The sequence below is a fragment of the Gouania willdenowi genome, chromosome 11 (genome assembly GCF_900634775.1).
Source record: "Gouania willdenowi chromosome 11, fGouWil2.1, whole genome shotgun sequence".
Classification (NCBI taxonomy): Eukaryota; Metazoa; Chordata; class Actinopteri; order Blenniiformes; family Gobiesocidae; genus Gouania; species Gouania willdenowi.
In genome coordinates this window covers 21397185-21419380 of record NC_041054.1, presented here as the reverse complement: position 1 = coordinate 21419380, position 22196 = coordinate 21397185, and the positions used below count along the sequence as shown (strand labels likewise).

The 22196-nt window shown below is 37.2% G+C and overlaps 1 protein-coding gene across 1 annotated transcript; it reads left to right on the top strand.

Moving 5' to 3' along the window:
* The first annotated feature begins 284 nt into the window (after window positions 1-284).
* e2f3 (E2F transcription factor 3) lies at window positions 285-11791 on the top strand. The gene is made up of 6 exons (XM_028461500.1): window positions 285-544; window positions 4662-4764; window positions 5927-6146; window positions 9079-9198; window positions 9950-10064; window positions 11124-11791. Exons 1-6 carry the CDS (start codon window positions 404-406, stop codon window positions 11241-11243), a joined length of 819 nt encoding a protein of 272 aa, XP_028317301.1. The 5' UTR covers window positions 285-403; the 3' UTR covers window positions 11244-11791.
* Window positions 11792-22196: the final 10405 nt, after the last annotated feature.

The following is a 22196-nucleotide window of genomic DNA, read 5'->3' as shown; positions in this document are numbered from 1 at the left end:
GGTATGTACATGGTTTAATATAATATACACGTAAATATGCATCGGTTTATCAATAACAGGACATGACGTACACACTGGATTTGGTAGTGGCCAATCTGGTGATCAATGTAACTGGTGACTACTCAATGTGTTTGTTGCGGCTGGTCAACGATTTGGACACTGTGGTGTTGTTAGGCGAGCTTACCTTAACTAAATAACGGAGTGTTATCGGTGGAGGAATTCAAATCTAAGTATTGCCACATTGTAGTTAGCGACATGCGGCTCTCAGTGCAACCGGAAGTAGGTAACCAAATAACACGGTCACCTTTTGTAATGGTACATTTACGCATTTGAGTGCACTCGTAAATTGTGTCCGACTTTAAGCCAAACACGCTGTACTGCTAGGGTTAAATGTTTGCCAAGAATGGAGGAGACGTGTAAAACAGCTCCCAAAGATCCCATTTGCTTTGACAACACCACTTTGGGGAATGTTGGAGCATCTAACGGATGCAATGTTAGCATTGAACCGAGCATGGAAAAAAGTGAAGAAACTCACAGGTCACAGGTGAGCATAGCTAACTACACATAGCATTTGTGTTATTACACTGTGATGGTCACTTTTGTTATTGCTCCCATTTTTCATGAGCTGAACTCAAAGGTCTAAAACATGTTCTGTTTTCACAAAAGACCTATTTCTATTAAATATTGTTCACAAATGTGTCTCAATCTGTGTTAGTGAGCAAATAGACATCATAATACATAGACGCCGCAGCGACTGCTGCCGCCCACTAGAGCGGTGCGTCTACAGGGCGGCCATCTTGGACCAGTGGCAATGACTCCTACAGTGCATTACATCTATAGAGGAATGATGTGCTTACACTATTAAAGTTGTCATAAATCGCTCAATTCTCAAGCAATTTTCATGGGGTTTGTTTGTAACAAACGTCAGATATGATAATTAGATAGATAGATAGATAGATAGATAGATAGATAGATAGAACACAAGGAACCTAGAACACATTCAAATGTGCTCAGGTTTTTATGGACAACATTGTTTAAGGCTATACATTGCATTTATTATTATTATTGTATAATTGTACTGATACTGTGTTATTGTTATTGCTATTTTTATAATTATTTATTATTTATTCAGTTTATAGACGAGAGAAGCAGTTTGCTTATCTAAGTCCTGTCCCCTGTTTTGAACACAGAAAATTTACATCAAAGCTTGTCTCTCTGGTCAAACATTCTTAGGTTGTTCTGAACACAATTATCATTAAATTCTCATATTATTGTATTTGTTTGAATTATTATTAATACTTTATATTATAGTTAGTGGTATTCTCATATTATTATTATATTACAATTATTGTTATCATTAATAAATATTGTTTGTTATTAATATTATTGTTTTTATTATTGTATTATAGTTACTGGGTTCTTATTTTATTATTACTATTACCATTACTATTATACTGTTTCTATTTTTACTATCACTATTACTATTATATCATCATCATTAATTATTGTAGCCAAAGAACTGAAATATTCAAGGATGTGTGTGTGGAGATTATGTGTGGAGTGGTAAAACCAGCATTTTAAATATATCTAAGCACCTTGTATCACAGCTACATCTGTGACGTTTTTTAAAAAAAAAAATGAAACCGTTTCGAAATGGGTTCAAAATTCAATTATTAATTCTACTTAGAGATTGAGAAATACCTTTTTCTGTCGTAATGTCCATGCACCACTGCCTCCGCCACCTCCGGTCCAAGATGGCGGCGCTGTTGACGTGTCCCTCCACAGTCGATGCAGCGTCTAGGTATATAATGTCTATGAGTGAGCACTTCTCCTTTGCGAGATAATCCATCCCACCTCACAGGTGTGGCATATCAAGATGCTGATTAGACAGCATGAATCTTGCACAGGTGTGCTTCAGGGTGGCCACAATAAAAGGCCACCCTGAAATGTGCAGTTTCTTCTTTATTTGGGGGGGGTCAGAAAACCAGTCAGTGTCTGGTGTGACCACCATTTGCCTCATGCAGTGCAACACACCTCCTTGACATAGAGTTGATCAGGTTGTTGATTGTGGCTTGTGGAACGTTGGTCCACTCCTCTTCAGTTGCTGTGTGAAGTTGCTGGATATTGGCAGCAACTGGAACACGCTGTCGTATACGCCGACCCAGAGCATCCCAAACATGGTCAATGGGTGACATGTCTGGTGAGTATGCTGGCCATTCAAGAACTGGGATGTTTTCAGCTTCCAGGAATTGTGTACAGTTCCTTGCAACATGGGGCCGTGCATTATCATGTTGCAACATGAGGTGATGGTTGTGGATGAATGGTACAACAATGAACCTCAGGATCTCATCACAGTTTCGCTGTGCATTTATAATGCCATTAATAAAATGCACCTGTGTTTGTTGTTCATAACATATGGCTGTCCATACCATAACCCCACCGCCACCATGGGCCACTCCATCCACAAATATGGTCTGTCTGCCATTTGCCTTAAACAGTGATAACCAGGATTCATCCGTGAAGAGAACGTACCAGAAACCATCAAATGTGAGCATTTGCCTACTGAAGTCGGTTACGATGACGAACTGCAGTCAGGTCGAGACCCCGATGAGGACGACGAGCATGTAGATCAGCTTCCCTGAGATGGTTTCTGACAGTTTGTGCAGAAATTCTTTGGTTATGCAAATCAATTGTTGCAGCAGCTCTCTGGGTGGCTGGTCTCAGACGATCATGCGGTGAACATGTTGGATGTGGAGGTCCTGGTCTTTCAGATTACAAGGGCAGGACTGGCGGCAGGACCTGTGGGAGAGACTGTCAGCATTAGGGTTGTGAAAAAAAATGCTGATTTGAAATCAATTTTTTTTTTTTTAAGCGATTTAAAAAAAAATAATATTTTTTTCTGTCTGATATTTAATCAATATTTTTCTTGTTGTATTCTTCACATATTCATGGACGTGTGTTTTCTACTGCTGGAGACATTGTCACTTCTCAGCGGAGCAGCCTAACTACTGGGCAGCTCTTGTTTCTACATAAAAACTTATCTTTTGTGCCACTTCTGCACCTCCACTCCAGTAGATGGTGCAGTCACAGTGGCAGAAGTGGACTGACTCAAATCCAAAACATGGCTAACAAAATAACAATGCCTCCACAGTACAAAGCTGACATTTTGAAGTACTTTGGCTTCCAACTTAAAGGGAGTAAAAACAACCTTGATAACGCCGTCTGCAAGATTTGCCTCGCTCCCGTAGAAATATTGTGCGAACACAATACGAGCTCATCTATCAAGACATCATGCTGAGGTGTTAGCAGAGAAACAGCCGCATCGCTACGTTTGACATTAACTGGGTAAAATATTGCAATATTTTGTGATAATATTGTATCGTGATACGTATCGTATTGCAACATCCTTGCCAATACTCACCCCTAGTCTGCATTAGTGTGTAAGCGACCTGGGCGGTGAATGATTTCAAAGTCGTACTCCGCTAGCTTCTCAAGTCACCGGGCTAGCTGACCTTTTGGCTCTTTCATACACGATGGCCATTGCAGGCTGCTGTGGTCATTACTAGTGGTGTAACAATACATCGATACATTGATTAATTAATTAACAATCCAATTACATTGATGCACAATGAAAACATTGATAAACGTCGTCATCTTTAAGATACGCCTTTATTTTGAAATTCACATTTCCTGCGTGGGGATGGTGGCATAACGTAGCAAATGGCACACGACAACAACCCCTGTTGCCATTCCATGTATACGGTATTATGCATCCACCAGTAATGACCAGCTGCCGCTTCCTGAATGTGGAGCCAACCGCTATAAAACACCAACAAAGAAGACGGGAAGTAACCCAAGAGGGGCACGGAACCTGCAATGTTTATATTGTTGCTCAGCAAAGCGAGGAGTCAAGGAGAAAAGGCCACGCGAGGAAAGCTGTAAAAATGATGAACTATATATCAGGAAATTAAATAATAATGAAAGCACAGCACTATAGTAGTGATGCTGATTTTAAGACAAGAACTGGGTTGAAGAAGGTTGTTTTGCTAGGAGTTTAGCACACGCAAACTGAGAACTGATACTTTCAGTATTTGGTCCGTGCTTGTAATTGTGCGGTGGCAAATGGCCGCAACACATTTACAAATGATTGCAACACTTTTACAAATGCCACAACAAATTTACAATTTCAAAAAAAATTATCTAAAAAAAAAAAAAAAAATACCAATAGCAAAACACTCTTTTACAAATGTTGAGATAGATTTGCAAAGGCACATTGTAATTGTAAAAGTGTTTCCATATTTGATAATTAGTTTTGACCTTTTGCAAAAGTGTTGCAGTAATTTGTAAATGTGTCACGGTTGTAAATGTGTTGTGTGAACTCCCAACGGAAAAGGAGGGGTGACAGAGGGAAAACGCAGACCTCCAGCAGGCCCGTTTCAGACTCTATCCAAAAACCAAGCACGTGTTCGGACTCGAGAAGACCAGACCAAATGGTTGATACCACGCTTGGCCCGAACTGAGCACTTTTAAAATCAGATTTCACATACTGTATGAATGTTGTATTTATCCATGGTTAACATTGAAACATGTAATTGACTCCAACCCTGGTGTATTTTGATCACACAGATGGTCTAACCTCTCCAATCATTGTTGTCTCCCAGGCCAAGAGAAAGCTGCTTGTCATTGACCCAGAAGAGCTTCAGAATCATTCCCAGTCATCCACCATCAAGAGATGTATCCTCTCTGTGCCCAGTCAAACAGATGGTGAGGCTTTAGGGGAGTGGTTCCCAACCTTTTTGTGGTCGTGACCCCATTTTTATTTCACAAATGTCTGGCGATCCCAGATACTTTTTCTTTGTCAAAAATGAGTTTTGATCATGTTTATTAAAGTGTTAAAAATACAGAGTAGTTATGATTAGTGCACCACCTCAAATATTTTTATACTGTTATTTTATTTAAACTAGATTTATATTTGAGAAAGTATAGGATTAGGTTTGGGGTCAGTTATAATTGGAATCACGTAATTGATAATTAATTACAATTAAGGTGTAATTGTAATTTAAAAAAATCTGCTGCCGGCGTAATCGTAATTAAATTGTAATTGAGTTTAGATAATTGGCTTTGTAATTGTGATTGCCATGAAAATTCTATCAAGATTGTCAGTTATAATTTAATGCAAAACTGTTGAACCATGTTACAGTTCTATGTATAGTTCTACACATATGTAGTTAACAATTATTAAAATATGTTCATATCAAGCTTTTCCACATTTTACCATTAGAAAAATATATAAATCTAGGGGTTTATAGGCACAAAAAAGGCTCAGATGCCGACACCAAAAATATTAAAACCTATATTTTAATTGATTAGGAAACCTAACAAGGTAACCAATACATTACATAGGAAAGAAATCAGATGATAGATATTTGTTATTAGTGTATTTTACAGCTGTTACCATAAGAGATGCTAACACAAGAGGAATTTTTTATTAGGTTATTATTTGAGGCTCAGTAATTGTGATTAATTCTAATTGAACTTTAGTAATTGAGAACGTAATTGTAATTGACAGAATTTCTGAGGATACAAAATAATTATAATTTAAATGTAATTTGAAAAAATGCCTGTCATTGTAATAGTAATTGAACATGGGTAATTGAAAACGTAATTGTAAAAGTGTATTAAATATAATTTTATGATTTCATTTAATTTTTTTATTACGAATTACAAGACATTTCAGGCGACCCCACATGGGCTCCCAACCCCAAGGTTGAAAAACACAGCTTTGGGGAAAAACTCAAGCTCCTGTGTGTTTACACCACTGGACTCTGCTGCGTTTATATTGTAATGCATGTGTGTTGCCTTAAACAAAATTAGGATCTTTTTCTACTGTTTTACAAACATTGCATTTTATATTTGTGTTCTTCTGACTCCACTTACACAGCCAGCAAGATGTACGATAAGAAATCGCTGTGTTATTTGGGGATGAAGTTCATGACTTTGTTAAAACAATCCACTGATGGGGAGTTGGACCTAAACCAAGTCTCACAAATGCTCGAAGCTCCGAAAAGGCGCATCTATGACATCACCAACGTCCTTCAAGGAATCAATCTCGTCAAAAAGAAGTCAAAGAGCGTCATCAAGTGGCAGTAAGTGTGCACTGTGAAAAGATTTGGTCCAAAAGAGCAGTTGTTTTAAACTCTTTAAGACGGGGGGGCAGGCACCAGGTAGCCCGCATGGACCATGTGAGGTGTTCTCAGGAGCTCTAGTTACCAATGAGTTATATCTAAAATCTGATTTAATTTAGGGATTCAAACTCACAAAGATAAATACATTTGACAAACGTGATGAAGTTTTAGTATTAAATGAACGTTACGTTTTTATTTTCACTGAAACATTGTGACAAATGTTTTTAGGTGTTGTAGATATGGTGTATGGGTTGTGGTTCGTTACATATAATATGATATACAATATATATTTTTAAAAACGCAATTACATTTTTGTAAAATATGAAATTTTAAAAATGTAACATGATATATGATTAAAAGTTTGCTTGTTGGTGGCTTGGAAAATAAAATGATGATTTTCTATGAGATGAAATGAAAATGAAACAATTGCATGAATTAAGAGTTGAGTATTAAGTGTTGCATGTTGAAACAAACATCTCCTTCCTTATTATCTTATCCTCTAAAGTGAAACCTTGAACTTTTAGTTTTCTGTTCTCCCGTCTGGACTTACTGTAAGTGCTTTTTGTGCACGCCTGCAGTTACGCGCTTCTCTCATATGCGTATTCTCCGGTCCAGGCTGCTGACACGCCCACCGCATGTAAGCAGCAACATTGTTTGCAGTGAGACACAACTATTGGCTTCCGTAATACAGTTTTAAATATAGAGTGGGGCAAAAAAGTATTTAGTCAGCCGCCAATTGTGCAAGTACTCCCACTTAAAACGATGAGAGGCCTATAATTTTCATCATAGGTATACCTCCACTATGAGAGACAAAATGAGGGGAAAAAAAATTCAGAAAATAACATTGTAGGATTTTTAATGAATTAATTGGTAAATCCCTTGGTAAAGTAAGTATTTGGTCACCTACAAACAAGCAAGATTCCTGGCTCTCACAGACCTGTAACTTCTTCTTTAAGAGGCTCCTCTGTCCTCTACTCGTTACCTGTATTAATGGCACCTGTTTGAACACCTGTCCACAACCTCAAACAGTCACACTCCAAGCTCCACTATGGCTAAGACCAAAGTGCTGTCAAAGGACACCAGAAACAAAATTGTAGACCTGCACCAGGCTGGGAAGACTGAATCTGCAATAGGTAAGCAGCTTGGTGTGAAGAAATCAACTGTGGGAAAAAATTATTAGAAAATGGAAGACATACAAGACCACTGATAATTTCCCTCGATCTAGGGATCTATGCAAGATCTCACCCAGTGGGGTGAAAAAGATCACAAGGTGAGCAAAAATCCCAGAACCACACGGGGGACCTAGTGAATGACCTGCAGAGAGCTGGGACCAAAGTAACAAAGGCTACCATCAGTAACACACTACGCTACCAGAGACTCAAATCCTGCTGTGCCAGACGTGTCCCTCTGCTTAAGCCAGTACATGTCCAGGCCTCTCTGAAGTTTGCTAGAGAGCATTTAGATGATCCAGAAGAGGATTGGCCATGGGGGTGGTAATATCATGCATTAGGGCTGTTTCTCTGCAAAGGGACCAGGATGACTGATCCATGTAAAGGAAAGAATGAATGGGGCCATATATTGTGATATTTTGAGTGAAAACCTCCTTCCATCAGCAAGGACATTGAAGATGAAACATGGCTGGGTCTTTCAGCACAACAATGATCCCAAACACACCACCCGGGCAAAGAAAGGAGTGTCTTTGTAAGAAGCATTTCAAGGTCCTGGAGTGGCCGAGCCAGTCTCCAGATCTCAACCCCATAGAAAATCTTTGGAGGGAGTTGAAAGTCCGTGTTGCCCAGCGATAGCCCCAAAACATCACTGCTCTAGAGGAGATCTGCATGGAGGAATGGGCCATAATACCAGCAACAGTGTGTGAAGACTTACAGAAAATGTTTGACCTCTGTCATTGCCAATAAAGGGTACATTACAAAGTATTGAGATGAATTTTTTTTATTGACCAAATACTTATTTTCCACCATAATTTGCAAATAAATTCATTAAAAATCCTACAATTTGATTTACTGGATTTTTTTCTCATTTTGTCTCACATAGTTGAGGTACTGTATACCAATGATGAAAATTACAGGCCTCTCTCATCTTTTTAAGTGGGAGAAGTTGCACAATTGGTGGCTGACTAAATTCTTTTTTGCCCCACTGTAAATCGTTTAAAGCGACCTGCGCTGAACCTCATTAAATTATGGAACAGTTTCTGGTCCATCCTCATCCTCATATGACAACTTGTTTTACTCTGTAGTGGATCAAACTGTGACTTTACGTTGGACATAGTATGAACATAGTTGAATCACTGTGACCGACATGGACAGAAGTCTGCGTCTGTCAAAGTTTTAATTAATTGTGCAGCAGCAGCTGAGTGATCACAGCTGCTGATGCGCGACTCACGAGTCCGTGTGGCTTCAAATGTAACTTAGTCCATATTTCTAGTGCAATATAATGTTTCACCTTATCAGGGTGCTGCACTTATTCCAGGGTTAGAAGGGCGTAAGAGGAAAAGGACTTACGCACACCGGAGAATGCGCGTAAAGCCAGATTTGAATGGGAACACCCACATTTCAGGGCTGCTCCACCCACAGTGCGTAACTGGGATGAAGGCGCGCAGCGACTGACTTAAGTACAGGGGAGAATAGCACACAGCCAAAAACGGCACCGCTGTGTGTCTTTTTGGACTTATGCGCATGGTAGAATGGAGCCCTAAGTATTTAAGAAGTGCTTTTCTAACTGGTTGCCCTTCGGCCTTTACAGTACCTATGAAGTAGCTCACAGTTTCAGAAAGATTGGTGACCCCTGCTTTAAGACCTTATGTTTTCATGCACTTGATGTGATATTATTGATGCTGTAAGTTTTGTGCAGTTTTATGTTGTGTGTGTTTGCTCAGCGGTGGACACCTGGACCCCAAACATGCAGTGGCTGATCTGGTGGAGGAGGAGTGGAGGCTTGATGAGCTGATAGCGAGTTGCACAGAGGAGCTTTACCAGCTCTTTCAGGAACACAACAGATATCCTTTCCTCTTACATTGAAACAGTCCATTCATCTGTTTGTTTACTTCATTTCTTACAATTCCAGCAAGATTATTTTTGTGTTTTTTATTATTCATTTCTTACAAATCACTCCTGACAGATGTGTAGCTTCTCACATCTTTTACCCCATGCGGTGGTGCTTGTGTGTGCAATGTCTCGTTGATACATTTTTTTTAAAGGAGCATAGGGCAGGATTTGTGAAAAAATAGACATTATTTTTAAGTCTTTTTATGCCAATGGCTGATGAAATGCTCAAAATCAAAAGTGGACAAAAGTACTCTTTGGTTCCACAGATGCATGCAGAGGCATGTGCACAGGTCTTGCAGTGAACAGTCACATGAACAGCGAGTAAATAAATAACCGTGTCACAGTTGGAGTGCGGATTGGGCCGCAATTTCTCGTCCTAGTCCAACCCAATAGTGAAAACCTCGGATAACAAATGAACGTCAAACAGGCGCACAGTGTAAGCAAGACACCCAGCGGATCTATTTACATAATTTATGTGTCAAAGATAAGGATAATCCATGTTATTGTGCAGAAAAGGGAATGTTTCAACGGTGTATTCTTTTATAATTCTCCTCTGCTCCATCACCTTCCACCGCGAATCTTGCTCTCACTGTTAAGTTAGATTGATCACTGAATGAGCTGAAAAATATGTTTTTGCACCATCGCGTATGTTCCTAACATATTTCCAATCCACGTGGTGTAGTCCTTGACCTTTGGGTTCACATACGCCTACTTGATACATGAAGATGTCTCCAAGATGGAGAGTTTAAAGGACCAGACCATCATTGTGATAAAAGCCCCGGCAGAAACCAAAGTGGAGGTGGCTCATCCACACGAGGTATCGTTTCCTGTCAGTCATGGAGGTGAAGCTGTGGGCTGAGATTTGTGCCACTATAAACTGAATTTTAATAGTTGGTATTCAATTTGAAAGTAACAAATTGAAATAAAAAAAATTTGTTTTGAAACTTGAAATTGTGTTTTTTCCTCTTGAAAAAAACCCATCCTAGTACATTCCAAAAATTCAATATATTTCTGTTTCTCAAATTCAGATTCACTGCACGCAATTCAATTTCACTTCACGGAGAAACACTTCCAGTTTTTGAGATTAAGTGTTTATGTCTACAAAATTCCAGGTTCAGGCTGTGATTATTTATATATATATATATATATATATATTTATTTATTGAATATTTTCAAAAATACAATAACTCTTAATGAGGATAATAAACTAAGGTTCTAACTTCTTCAATAGCAAGAAACAAAACAAATAAGGTGCATCAGGGCTCCTATATGAGTTGGGCATTTAAATATATGTATATACACAGTGATGTGAAAGTGTTTGCCCCTTCCCGATTTTACGTTTTTGCATGTTTTCCACATCTAAACGTTTCAGATTAAACAAATTTAAACATTAGTCAAAGATAACACAAGTGAACACAAAATGCAGTTTTTAAATGAAGGGTTTTATTAATGAGGTAGAAACAAATCCAAAGCTACATGGCCCTGTGTGAAAAAGTGTTTGGCCCCTAAACCTAATAACAAGTCTTTTACAATGCTGTGGAGGAATTTTTTATATATATATATATATATATATATATATATATTAATAAGCCGTAAAGGAGTTTTTGTATAGATAAACAGGAGTTCCTTGAATCAGTGATCGATTACTCAACCTTACGGACCAGAAGTGTCTTTGTGCAGTGAATCTGAATTTGACAAACAGAAATATATTGAATTTTTTGAACAGGAAACGTTACTAATTCAGCTTTTCAAGTTGTTACTTTTAAATTAAATACCAACTCAAATCCAGTTTCTAGTGGCACAAATCTCAGGCCATACAGTATGAAGCTGTTCTCCATCTGTTTATTAAAAACACTTTTCTCCTCCTGTCACTCAGAGACTCCAGGTGCACGTTTGCAGCACCCTTGGGCCCATCGATGTGTTCACCTGCTCTGAGGGATCCGGTCCCACGGAGAAAGCAGCAGGTCTTTACTCTGCTGTCAGTGGGAACGACTGATCCCTGTTTCCCCCTCTGTCCTCGTGAGCCTAGTGTGTCTCACAGTAGAGTCTACGTGAGGATGCTCTGAAATGGATTAGTTGCATACAGGAGGCAGCTGGTGATGCTAGTGCTAACTGCTAACCATACAGGGAGCGCATTGGTCTGAGATGTGTAGAACATTTACGGGATCAATAACTGCTGGAAAATCCGTCACACTGAAACTGTTATTAATGCTGCAGATGTGACAATTGCACACTTTTTTTTAAAAAATGTCTGTTTTCTCCAAATATGTAGTTTATCTGCCTTTCTCAGTTATTACTGATGTATTTCAACAAACGATGCCTCCCTCAGTGTAATATACAAAACTACCCATTGTTTGTTTTTGCATAATCTAAATGGAAAGAGTGTTGTTTAGTTTTGGAGTCACTAAACGTGCAATAGGTTATTCAGGTGACATTTCAGAGTGTTGGATGCTAAAGCCAAAGTTTCCTGATAAAGTAATGGGAATATGTACAGCAGTGAAGCATGGATGGTTTCATTGTTTGCTGTTTATTTCTTCCCATGAAATAAATCCCTGTCATTTCAAGGCAGAGGTGTGATAGTGTGTGTTATATACAGAAGCTTATTGCATTCACTGAACAAAGTAATGTTTGGGTTTTTCTGTGTTAATGCGATAGAAATAAGTAAATTAAAAAATTAGCACTGTTTTTTTGTTTCATAGAAACTTTTTTTTTCTTTCTGAATTTCTTATAAAAACATATCAACTCAAGAAAAATCTTAAGATATTTCCTTTAAAAACAAAAATAGGGCCAATTTTTTATTTACTTATTTTTATCTCATCAATTCAGAAATTCTGTTTTTTCTGAATTAATGAGATATATATATATATATATATATATATATATATATATATATATTTTTTTACAGGAGATATTTGTCATTTTTTCTGAATTTCCTATAAAACTCATTTCATCAACTAATAAAACCCAAAGTTATTTTTTTCTTCAGCGAATGCGATACACTTCTGTACAATCTCATCAAAACAATACATAACATTAACAATCAAGTTAATTAAACGGAAAATAGACTTACCCATCAACGTCAAATATTTCAGATACAAACTTCTCATCAACTCAGAAAAATATTTCCTATAAAAACAGAAGAATAGGGCTCATTTTTAATTTACTTTCATGTATCTCATCAATTCAGAAATTCTGTTTTTATAGAACTTTTTTTTCTGAACGAATGAAGTTTTTTTACAGGAGATATTTTTTGTTTTTTTCTTCTTTTCAATTTCCTATAAAAACTTAACTCAGAAAAACCAAAAGACATTTCTTATTTAAAAAGAAGAGATTTACTTTTTATCTAATTAATTCAGAAAAACTGAAAGTTTTTTTTTTTTTTTTCTTCAGTGAATGCAATCAAAAAATACATAAGATTAACAATCAAGGAATAAATGGAAAATAAAAACTTAATTCATAAAAAACAAAAAATATTTCCTATAAAAACTTCTCATCACCTCAGAATAAACAGATATTTCCTAGTTTCCTGTTTTTTGTTTTGTTTTTTTTCTTCAGTGAATGCAATAAGCATCTGTAGTTCTGCATTCAGCACCGTTTAGTGTAAACAGGTTCAGAAAATACATATGTAATGACTGCCATTACACTTTTTATTGTCTCTTGCTCACGGAAACACTTGCAGAAAAAAGTTTTGGGAAAAAAAAAACCGACATTTGAAATCTGAATTGTGTGTGACATTTAACTGTGGCCTATGTCAGGGACAAGGAGCCTCTACAAGGCTGGAGCCGCTGCCTTTAACAACAAAAAGACAAGAGCTGGTGAAATCAGCGTTTATCTGCTTCTGAGTGGTGTGTTTTTATACCGGACAGGAGATAAATAGAAGTTGGAGAGTTCCACTTCTGCTGGAGTTGCGTCCTTTCATTCTTCTTTTCAATGAGAATTCTCTTCACATTCGCCTCAAGGACAACGATGACTTATTTAATACAATAATTATTAAGAAACAGATTTAAAACTAGGCTGCCTTTCAGATTTTCCCAATTATCTTTGAGTTCAGCTCACAAAAAATGAGTTATTATTGCTCATATTGGTCATTATTGTAGATGCTGAATAGAATCTTGATACTGTGGCATTTGGATTAGACGTGTCTGTGGCCCCTGCTATGATAAAAGCTGATCATTTCTAGTGTAATATGCAATTAATGCTGAACGATTAATTGCATTTGCGATATCATAAAACGCAATTTCTAATCGCAAAGGTTGCAATTATTATTAGGATTATTATTTTTTTTTAGTAATGATGTATTTTAAGTTTGTTGGGAGTTTGATTTGCCTAAAAAAACGTCCAGTTTGTTAAAGCACATTTTAGCTTTCCTTATTTTTCCTGCACTTTAGTGCATGTGATGTTACTGACTGGATATTAGTAATTAGTCTTTTTTTTTAAATGTATCTATTTAATTTATTTATAAACTGTCCGGTTAAGTTCAGAGATAGACATGTTTCATGAAACGTGAAGTTAGATATGTTAATCTGTGCTTTAAAATTAATATTGTATTATTTAAAGTTTAAAAAAATCTGAAATTGTTTATTATGAAACAGATTGATTTATTGCTTGTGTTCATTGAAAAATACATGACAAGAGGCCCTTGAAAAAATAATCGCATTTTAAATCACAATCGCAATATGGAGGGAAAAAAAATCGCAATGATATTATTCTCCAAAATTGTTCAGCCCTAGTGTAAATGCAATGAGAGCGTTATGTAAGAGTGAAGCAGGATGAACTGGAGTGTATTTCAGTACATTTTTTACTCCTATTTAGCCAAATACTAATAATTTAATAATACAGTGCAGAGAGACGAGTACACACACCCAAAGAGGTGCACAGTGTTCATCAGTGAGCTCTGAATACTGTTATGCACATATTATACAATCCCTTTCCCACTGCCCACCCTCAGGGGGGCTCCATTAAATCTTCCTCATACATACACTGCCAGAATAAACTGAAAGACAATGAAATAGCTCCTGTTTATTGAGATGACGTGTTTTCACATTCATTAACTGTGCATTTATGAGGACATTTAAAGGTTTTAGCTGACAGAGAGACATCCTCCAAAGCTGTAAGCCACACCTTATTAAACCCTAAACACAATTGTTTTGAATATTAAGGATCCAATTTGCGTAATTCCTGCAGTTTCTGCTGAATGCTGCAACAGCTCTGCTAAACTGACCCTGCAGTGTTTTTAAGGCCATAATAGCATCTCAAAAGTGATTTTTTTGGTATTTATTTTTTCACAATTTTTTTGGTATACTGTACTAGCTCTTTCCAAATGAGGAAAAAATATTTGAGATTATGTCCAAAGTCGCATTTGGAGTTTCTATCAAGACAATTCATTTTTAAGTGATCAGACTCAACATAGAGAAGCTTTCACCTCTTTGAGTATCTGGTCTTGTGCAGACATTGACGACAGCTTCTTGGGTCAACTCACCCCACCACAAAGCTAAAAGTAACAAGTACAACAGATTCTTACGAGAAATTCAGTTTTTCTCTAATTTGCGTGTCTTTCTTGTTGTTGTTTTGAAGTTTAGTGTATTATAGTTGTCATTTTGCTTCTTTCTTTTATTTTCTGTCATTTTGTGTGCGCTTGTTATATTTGGTGTTTTGTCATTTTGTGGGTTTTTGTGTTAATTTTAATATTTTTTTACTGTTGTGTTGTAAAAATGTTTTTATTGTCATTTTGAATGTTTCTGTTATTGGCAGTGGTTAACTTTACGGCTGGCGTATCAATATACCGACATTCTATTCGTACGCAGCACACCTCATTGGCCAGTTTAGGTCACGTGACTAAGACTAAACTTAACCCTAACTCTGACCCTAAAACTGTTTGCAATATAGGGTTATAACCTAACCCTAACCCTAAACGTACCAATAGCACGGGTGTTTGTCTGTACAGGAACTGTACGAATAGACACTTTTCTATTTTGTTATGTTTTTTCTCATATTGTGTGATGTTTTGTGTGACATGTTTTTGGAATCAGTTTGTAATCTTGTCTTGTCATTTTGTGTGTTTTAGGACAAATTTTGCATATTTCATTTGCACAGGTCCCAGATGGGACTGTTGGATAAAGTTGGCTTTAGGACTATTTTCATTACAAACTTAAATTCAGTGTTTCACTTTTTTTTTTTTTAAATAACTCACTTTCATCTCGATGATTTCTTCTCTTATAGCTTATATACTGTACAGTATCCACTTGATTCAAACATCTGTCATTAAAATATTGCATGTATTTCATGGTCCATTTACTTAAATCAATCATCAGAATAGTAATAACTCATTTAAAATAGTGAACTTTTTAACTTTAATACCTGATAATGTCAGTTACCTACGGAGCCACTAGGGGGCAGTAAGATCCTATGAGAACAAACTAACCAACTGGTTTTAATATTTACTACAAACATGTTTTAAAGCTGGTTTGCATGAACAAAAAAGGAAGTAAGCTTTGATGAAAGACTAATAGTGTCTTAGATCCACATTTGGACTCAATTAATTAATTAATAATTAATTAATTATTTAATTAATTAAAGACAGTTGTACATTTTCTATAAAGAGTTTTATATTAAAATTGGACTTTGACACCTTTTACCATCAAAATTTACTACAACAAAAAAAGGTTGAAGACTAATCTTGTTTATTGTCAGGTAGCAAGTGAGACAAACACATTTTTAGTTTTATTAATTAATCATTTATATATATATATATATATATATATATATATATATATATATATATATATATATATATATATATATATATATATATATATATATATATATATATATATATATATATATATATATATATATTTTTTTACTTTATCAATTACTTTATGACATATAGGCCTATCTATGAATCATGGTTGTGGTCAATTATAATTGTAATCACGTAATTGATAATTATCTAAAATACGGCGTAGTTAGGGCCCGAGCACACAATAGAACCCGATTGTAATTATAAATGTAATTGGCATTTTAAAACACTGTTGCTGTCGTAATCGTAATTGAATTGTAATTGAGTTCAGAAAATTGACTTTGTAATTGTAATTGCCATGAATTGTCAATTATCATTTAATGCAAAACTGGCGAAACATGTCACAGTTGTATGTACAATTATTAAAATATTAAAGCTTTCCCACATTTTACCATTTAAAAAAATATAAATCTTAGGCTATACTGACACAAAAAAGGCTCAGATGCCCACACCAAAAATATTAAAACCTATATTTTCATTGATTAGGAAGCCTAACAAGGTAATCAATAGATAAGATAGACATTCAATGATAAATATTTGTTTTTAGTGTATTTTACAGTTGATTTCAGACCTGTTATCATAAGAGATGCTAACAGACAAAAGGAATGATAACTTTTATTAGGTATTTATTTTTTGCTCAGTAATTGCGATTAATTGTAATTGAACTTTATTAATGGAGAACGTAATTGTAATTGACTTTCTAAAGATGAAAAAGAATAATTGTAATTTTATTGTAATTGGAAAAATGCTGGTCGCTGTAATCGTAATTGAATTGTAATTGAACACGGGTAATTGAAAATGTAATTGTAACTGAAAATAGTAATTCAGCCCAACCCTTGTCTTTATAAATTGAATGGAAGTGTCTCAGTCCCTGCCTCTCTTTGTCTGAGCCTCAGAAAAACACCTCAACATGATGATGTAATCAGTTGGTGGGTGTCTGCAGTGTCCACAGCTGTCCATAGATGGCAGTGTTGTCTCTCAAAAAACCCACTTTTCACTTTTCATCGACCCACTTCCCCACAAACAGTCACACACTAGCAGTGAGTTCACAGAGTCACTGGATCACTGCTATTATTGATTCCTCTGTGTCGCTGTTGTTTCTTCACTTCTCCCAGTCACACTAAGGTGTGTGTGTGTGTGTGTGTGTGTGTGTGTGTGTGTGTGTGTGTGTGTGTGTGTGTGTGTGTGTGGTGAATAAAAAAAAAAAAAAAGAAAGAAAGAAAGTGAATATTGGATTGGGTCATATTGAGTTTGGTTTGACGTCATTGTGCTCTCAGAGGATGCTTAAAGACAAGTCAATTCAGTTGTCAATCAGCTGATCAATTTGTCCATTATGGTTAATTTTGTACTTTTTCTTACTGCCAACAAGCAGCCGTGCTATAGTGGGCTGAGGATTATGGTTTACTGAGTTAAAAATGAAATAAAGACATAAAAAATGACACATTTAGGACTATATGTCACAGTTTAACTTGGTTTCAAAGCGAGTACAGGTGCAACATATCACCACTTTTAGTGCCAACAATGGTAGAGTAGAGGTCACCGTGCTCTCCCTCCTGTCCCCGTCACCCAAAAGCCAGCAGTTGTTAGTGAGCGCCGTAGCACTGCCTTCAGCCAGGCTGTTGTTATGACTGGTATAATGTACTGAGGCAGGGAGCGAGAGAGAGAGAACAAAACTGAGAGAGAGTTAAAGAGGCGGCGTAGAAAGGCAGAGACACAATTTACTACTTGTTTCTCATTGGTGCGTCCAACACGGCGTCTTTTTACGCACCGTCGATCCAGCCATTTGGATTGCTTTAAAATATTTTGGGTTTATGAATGAGAGGAAGAGTGAGAAGGCAGGACGGGAGTAGTTTGATTCATCATCACGAGAATGCTCCGTCTGTCCGGGATACGCCGAAAGAGGTGCTTTAGCTTTACTCTGGGACGATTCGTATCGGACCGAACTGAACACATCCACCTGCTTTCATCACCACGCTGAGAGGAGTCGACACTGAAGATACACCAAAAACCTGTTGGATGATCACACTGAGAAGAGAGGATGTATTTTTCTTTCACTTAGTGAGAGAGGCTTGAGGGGTCTGTGTTTGTCATGACTCTGTGGCCATAGTACGGGCTGTGAAGCTCCACCCTCTAGGCCTTTATAGAGAAAACATCAAGCAACAGGGTTTACTTTACAGCAAATTTTCAATAACGTCATGCATGCAATGTTAACACTTAAGTAGCAGTTTTATACATTAAGGCTGACATTACTCTGTCATTAATAGGACTGTCATTAGCATGAATAAGGTGTCATGGAGGCTGTCATTAAGTGTCGTTGGTTACCCTAACCCTATGTTACCCTAACCCTAAACAATACCTATACCTTCCTCCCTGACCCTAACCCTTCCCTACTATAACTTACCCAAAGGCCCTACCCTAATCCTAACCCCTCCCTCCCCCTTCACACTACCCCTTACCCAAACCCTTCGAGGACCCATGTTAAGCAAAATCAACTTTTCTGTACTTTAAACATGATAAAAGTGCTATTTGGGCTTCAAACACATGCCCAAAGTGTCTTTTTCATTGATTTCCTCAATCGTTAGTTAGAGTGTGATTTGCTCCTTTCTTACTGCAGGATGAGCACAAACACCTCACTCCAATTTGATGACGCGTTCCCACTTTGATGATGAATTTGACGCAGCACTGAGCTGGAGAAGCCGCGCCTCCAGGAAGCTCTCTGCTGTGATTGACATGTAAACAGACGCGCCCACAACGGTGAGCATTTCAGCGTCCTTCGTGCAGTGCTATGTTATTTCTACAGTCTATGTATTTATCGGCGAACGCCCCGCCCCCACGCGTTGTCTCGTGTTTATAAAGCAGGATAAGCTCGGCTACGGAGTGGGTGGGAGGAGGGCGGGCTGTCCTCTGGCCCTACTTCACCGTGTGGGGAGGAAGAAGTCAGTGTCCCGTCTATAGACACGCCCACTCATGAATATGCATTAGTAGGCCTACATAAATGTAAAAAAAAAACCCATTGAGTATCTGTTTTATAGATATTTATTGTTTTCCTTGTACTCTCATTTTTAAAAATTCCTTTATTGCTTGAATGGCTCAACTTAAGATGTTTTGTTTTGAAGAGATGTAGTGACTGCAGCCTGTTTGGCTAAGTGTGATAAACTGTAGCAGTTCATGGAGCATTTAATAGATTAGGAATCTCTCCATGTAGTGGGATATTAGTGAAATACATACTGAATCAACATTAGAGGGAACAAGAGGCAATTTCAGTATAATCAAGAGACATCGCTATCATACAGAGAGTTATGGATATGGTATGGCTTGCTTGTGAAAGACGGTGAATTAGTTCATATCTGCAGGAATGCACAAGCTGGGTATCCTCACATGAACTGTTACATAAAGGTTGTAATAGGCTATGTGTTAGGAAGTGACCTGCTTTGAAAAACCTTATGTAATGTGTTGCTGTTGAAGCACGATATAGTCATGGTGTGTTTGAGCTGTGTTTTTCTTTTACCCGACATGTACTAATGGTATAGGCTATTGTCTGAATTCAATATAAAATGCTGAAATAACAATTTACCATCACTAACTTTAGATTCCCTATCATGGTAACAAGTAGTGATTGTGCAGCATTTCTCTTCGTACAGAGTGATGGAAGGAGAAGGGGGATAGTAAAGTAGCACACTGCTAGCAGGCTCAGACTCTGCTCTAAGCTGAAAATGGAACAGAAAGTTCACAAAGTTCATTCAGGACACGCACGATATTTTTATCTCTGACTCATTACTGCATTTGTGGAGCATTTCATGCTTTAATCAGAGACGAATACATTAAACAGTGCTCAAATACAGCTAATAAACAATGAAACTAAAAAAGCCTATAAAATATAATGGATTTTTAAACAAGTCCAGTTTTTTCGATGAAATTTATTTTAGTCTTACATCAGGAAATCATCTTCTATAAATCATCTTGCCAACCATGTTATTCCAAAAAGGCTCTCTCCAACAGTTTGAGTTAAGAATCTAAGTAACCTAGCATACAGTACTTGTGTTACACTAGAGTAGTCAGAGAATTAGCACTGTGTGGATGCAAACCTCCACTCTTATTGTGATCAACATGGTGCTTTAACAAAACACTCACTGCATTCTCTCAGTGTGCCTAACTCCGATTTGTATCTGCATTGAACAGATTTATAATGTAGTTATTATTAACTCATAGAGTGCCGTTCACGTCTATGGACGTGAATTGTGTTTTTTGGCTGGGTTTGCTAGGAGACAGTGTGACGAAGCTCTGCGGTGAATATCTAACTTGTACCATGATGTAGTGACCAACTGGTGACATGTAGGTGGCAGCAGTGCACTTTTGGATGAGAGATCACCCGTGATGGGCAGAGCTCAGAGGGAGAGGAAAGGAGTTTGCGAGACAGAAAATGGCGCTACGAGAGTTGATGCTGAAGTTCCCAGCAGCTCACACTCGACCAGAGCATGTGTGGAACTAAGTAGACTATTGAGAGTGTCGCAATGGTGAGGTAAAAGGATAAAAAAAAAAGGGGGAAAGCAGTGACACTCGGCATGTCTGGTAGGAGGAGGAAGTTGCGTGTGTGGAGAATGACGGGGGGAGAGACTTGGAGGACGGCCAAAATACAGTAAGAAATCCATTCAACTCTGATCTAGATAGCAAAATAATAATAATGTTGCCATCAACAGCCCGATCTCAGTGTTTTTTTCAATCTTTTCAGATGACTTGGAGTGATGCAACAGACTGTTACTTCATTAATTAATGCAATTGCTATCAGTAGCTGGGTTTTCATTACAGATTTTTGCAAAATAAAAGCGATGTTTCTAAATGTCGACAAAGTATAATCGCGCTTTGAACGTGTTTCCATTGAAGGTTGTTTTGGGCAGGAACCGCGCAACTCGCATGAAATCTCATCCCGTGAGACTTCGCTGCAGGAAGATGGACACTCCAAACCTCCTTATTTGTTGTTTTACGTCTAATGTGGCAGTAATAATCTTAAAGTATAATGCTAAGAAATGTATTTTCTGTTTACACGTAACATGCCATGTTTTCTCAAAGAGCAGTGGTCATGTGACCAGGTACATCATGTCATGTGACTTCTAGTTGCAAAAAAAACTGTTTCCATTGTACTTTTGTTATATATTTCAAAATGCCTGAAAAACCTCTTCTTGAAAACATAAAACTTTTTAGCAATATTTAAGTGTTTCCATTACCAGTTTATATTACACTCAGGTACCTCACGTCATGTGACCATGTACGACGTGTGTTTACGAAAAAAAGTGTTTCCATAGCACTTTTGTGACACATTTCAATATCAAAACATCTGTAATTCCTCCTCATGATAGCGTAAATTCTGGTGTTTCCATTACCAGTTTCTATTGCACCATTTAGATTTTGAGCATTTCCAAGAGTAAAGGCTGTCTCTTGCCACCTCCCGTATTTAAAGCTGCTTGAGACAATAATTATTTTTTTTAATCAGATAATGACATAGTGTAGGCCTCATAGATCAATGAATCAAAGACCATTTGCTCGACAAAAAGTTGACATTGCCGCTTGAAAGTTTGCTTTCATATTTCATGACAATTTTGGAAAAGTTTCGCACATCGCATTCAGGGATGTGGAGACCTGTAGACGGATGCATAGAAGTGTTTCATTCTTACAGTGATTTCTTGTGTTTGTTCTTCAGACATGGAAGACAGTGATTTGCTTGACACCATTTTCACTGTCGTTTGTTCCCAGTTTTCCCCGTGATGTCACCTCACCCGGCGAGACATTCAATTTTGGATATTTCTGTGTAAACCCCAAAATAAACATCTGCCATTGTTTTGTCACAACTATCAGTCTGTGAAAACACATCAAATGTGTTTGAAAATCACTTTGGGGGAGTTGAAACACAAGAAATCACAGCAAGAATGAAATAAAAAAACAACACTTTTTTGTCATTGTCAAACAGTAAAGTTTACGATAGAGATGAAAACAAACTTTCGAGTGGTAATTTCATCCTTTTACTAATTTTTTGGAGGGCACATGCACTTCGGTTTATTAATCTATGAGACCTTCACTATGGATTTATCTGACAACCCCAGCAGCTTTAAGAACGTGGACATGGATAGAGGCTAGTCTTTTAAATATGCAATGCTA

Coding starts and splice junctions, on each gene's coding strand:
- e2f3 (XM_028461500.1), top strand. CDS start 404: ATGGAGGAGACGTGTAAAACAGCTCCCAAAGATCCCATTTGCTTTGAC. Junction 6,147..9,078: donor AAGAGCGTCATCAAGTGGCA/GTAAGTGTGCAC, acceptor GTGTTTGCTCAG/CGGTGGACACCTGGACCCCA. Junction 9,199..9,949: donor CTCTTTCAGGAACACAACAG/ATATCCTTTCCT, acceptor CTTTGGGTTCAC/ATACGCCTACTTGATACATG.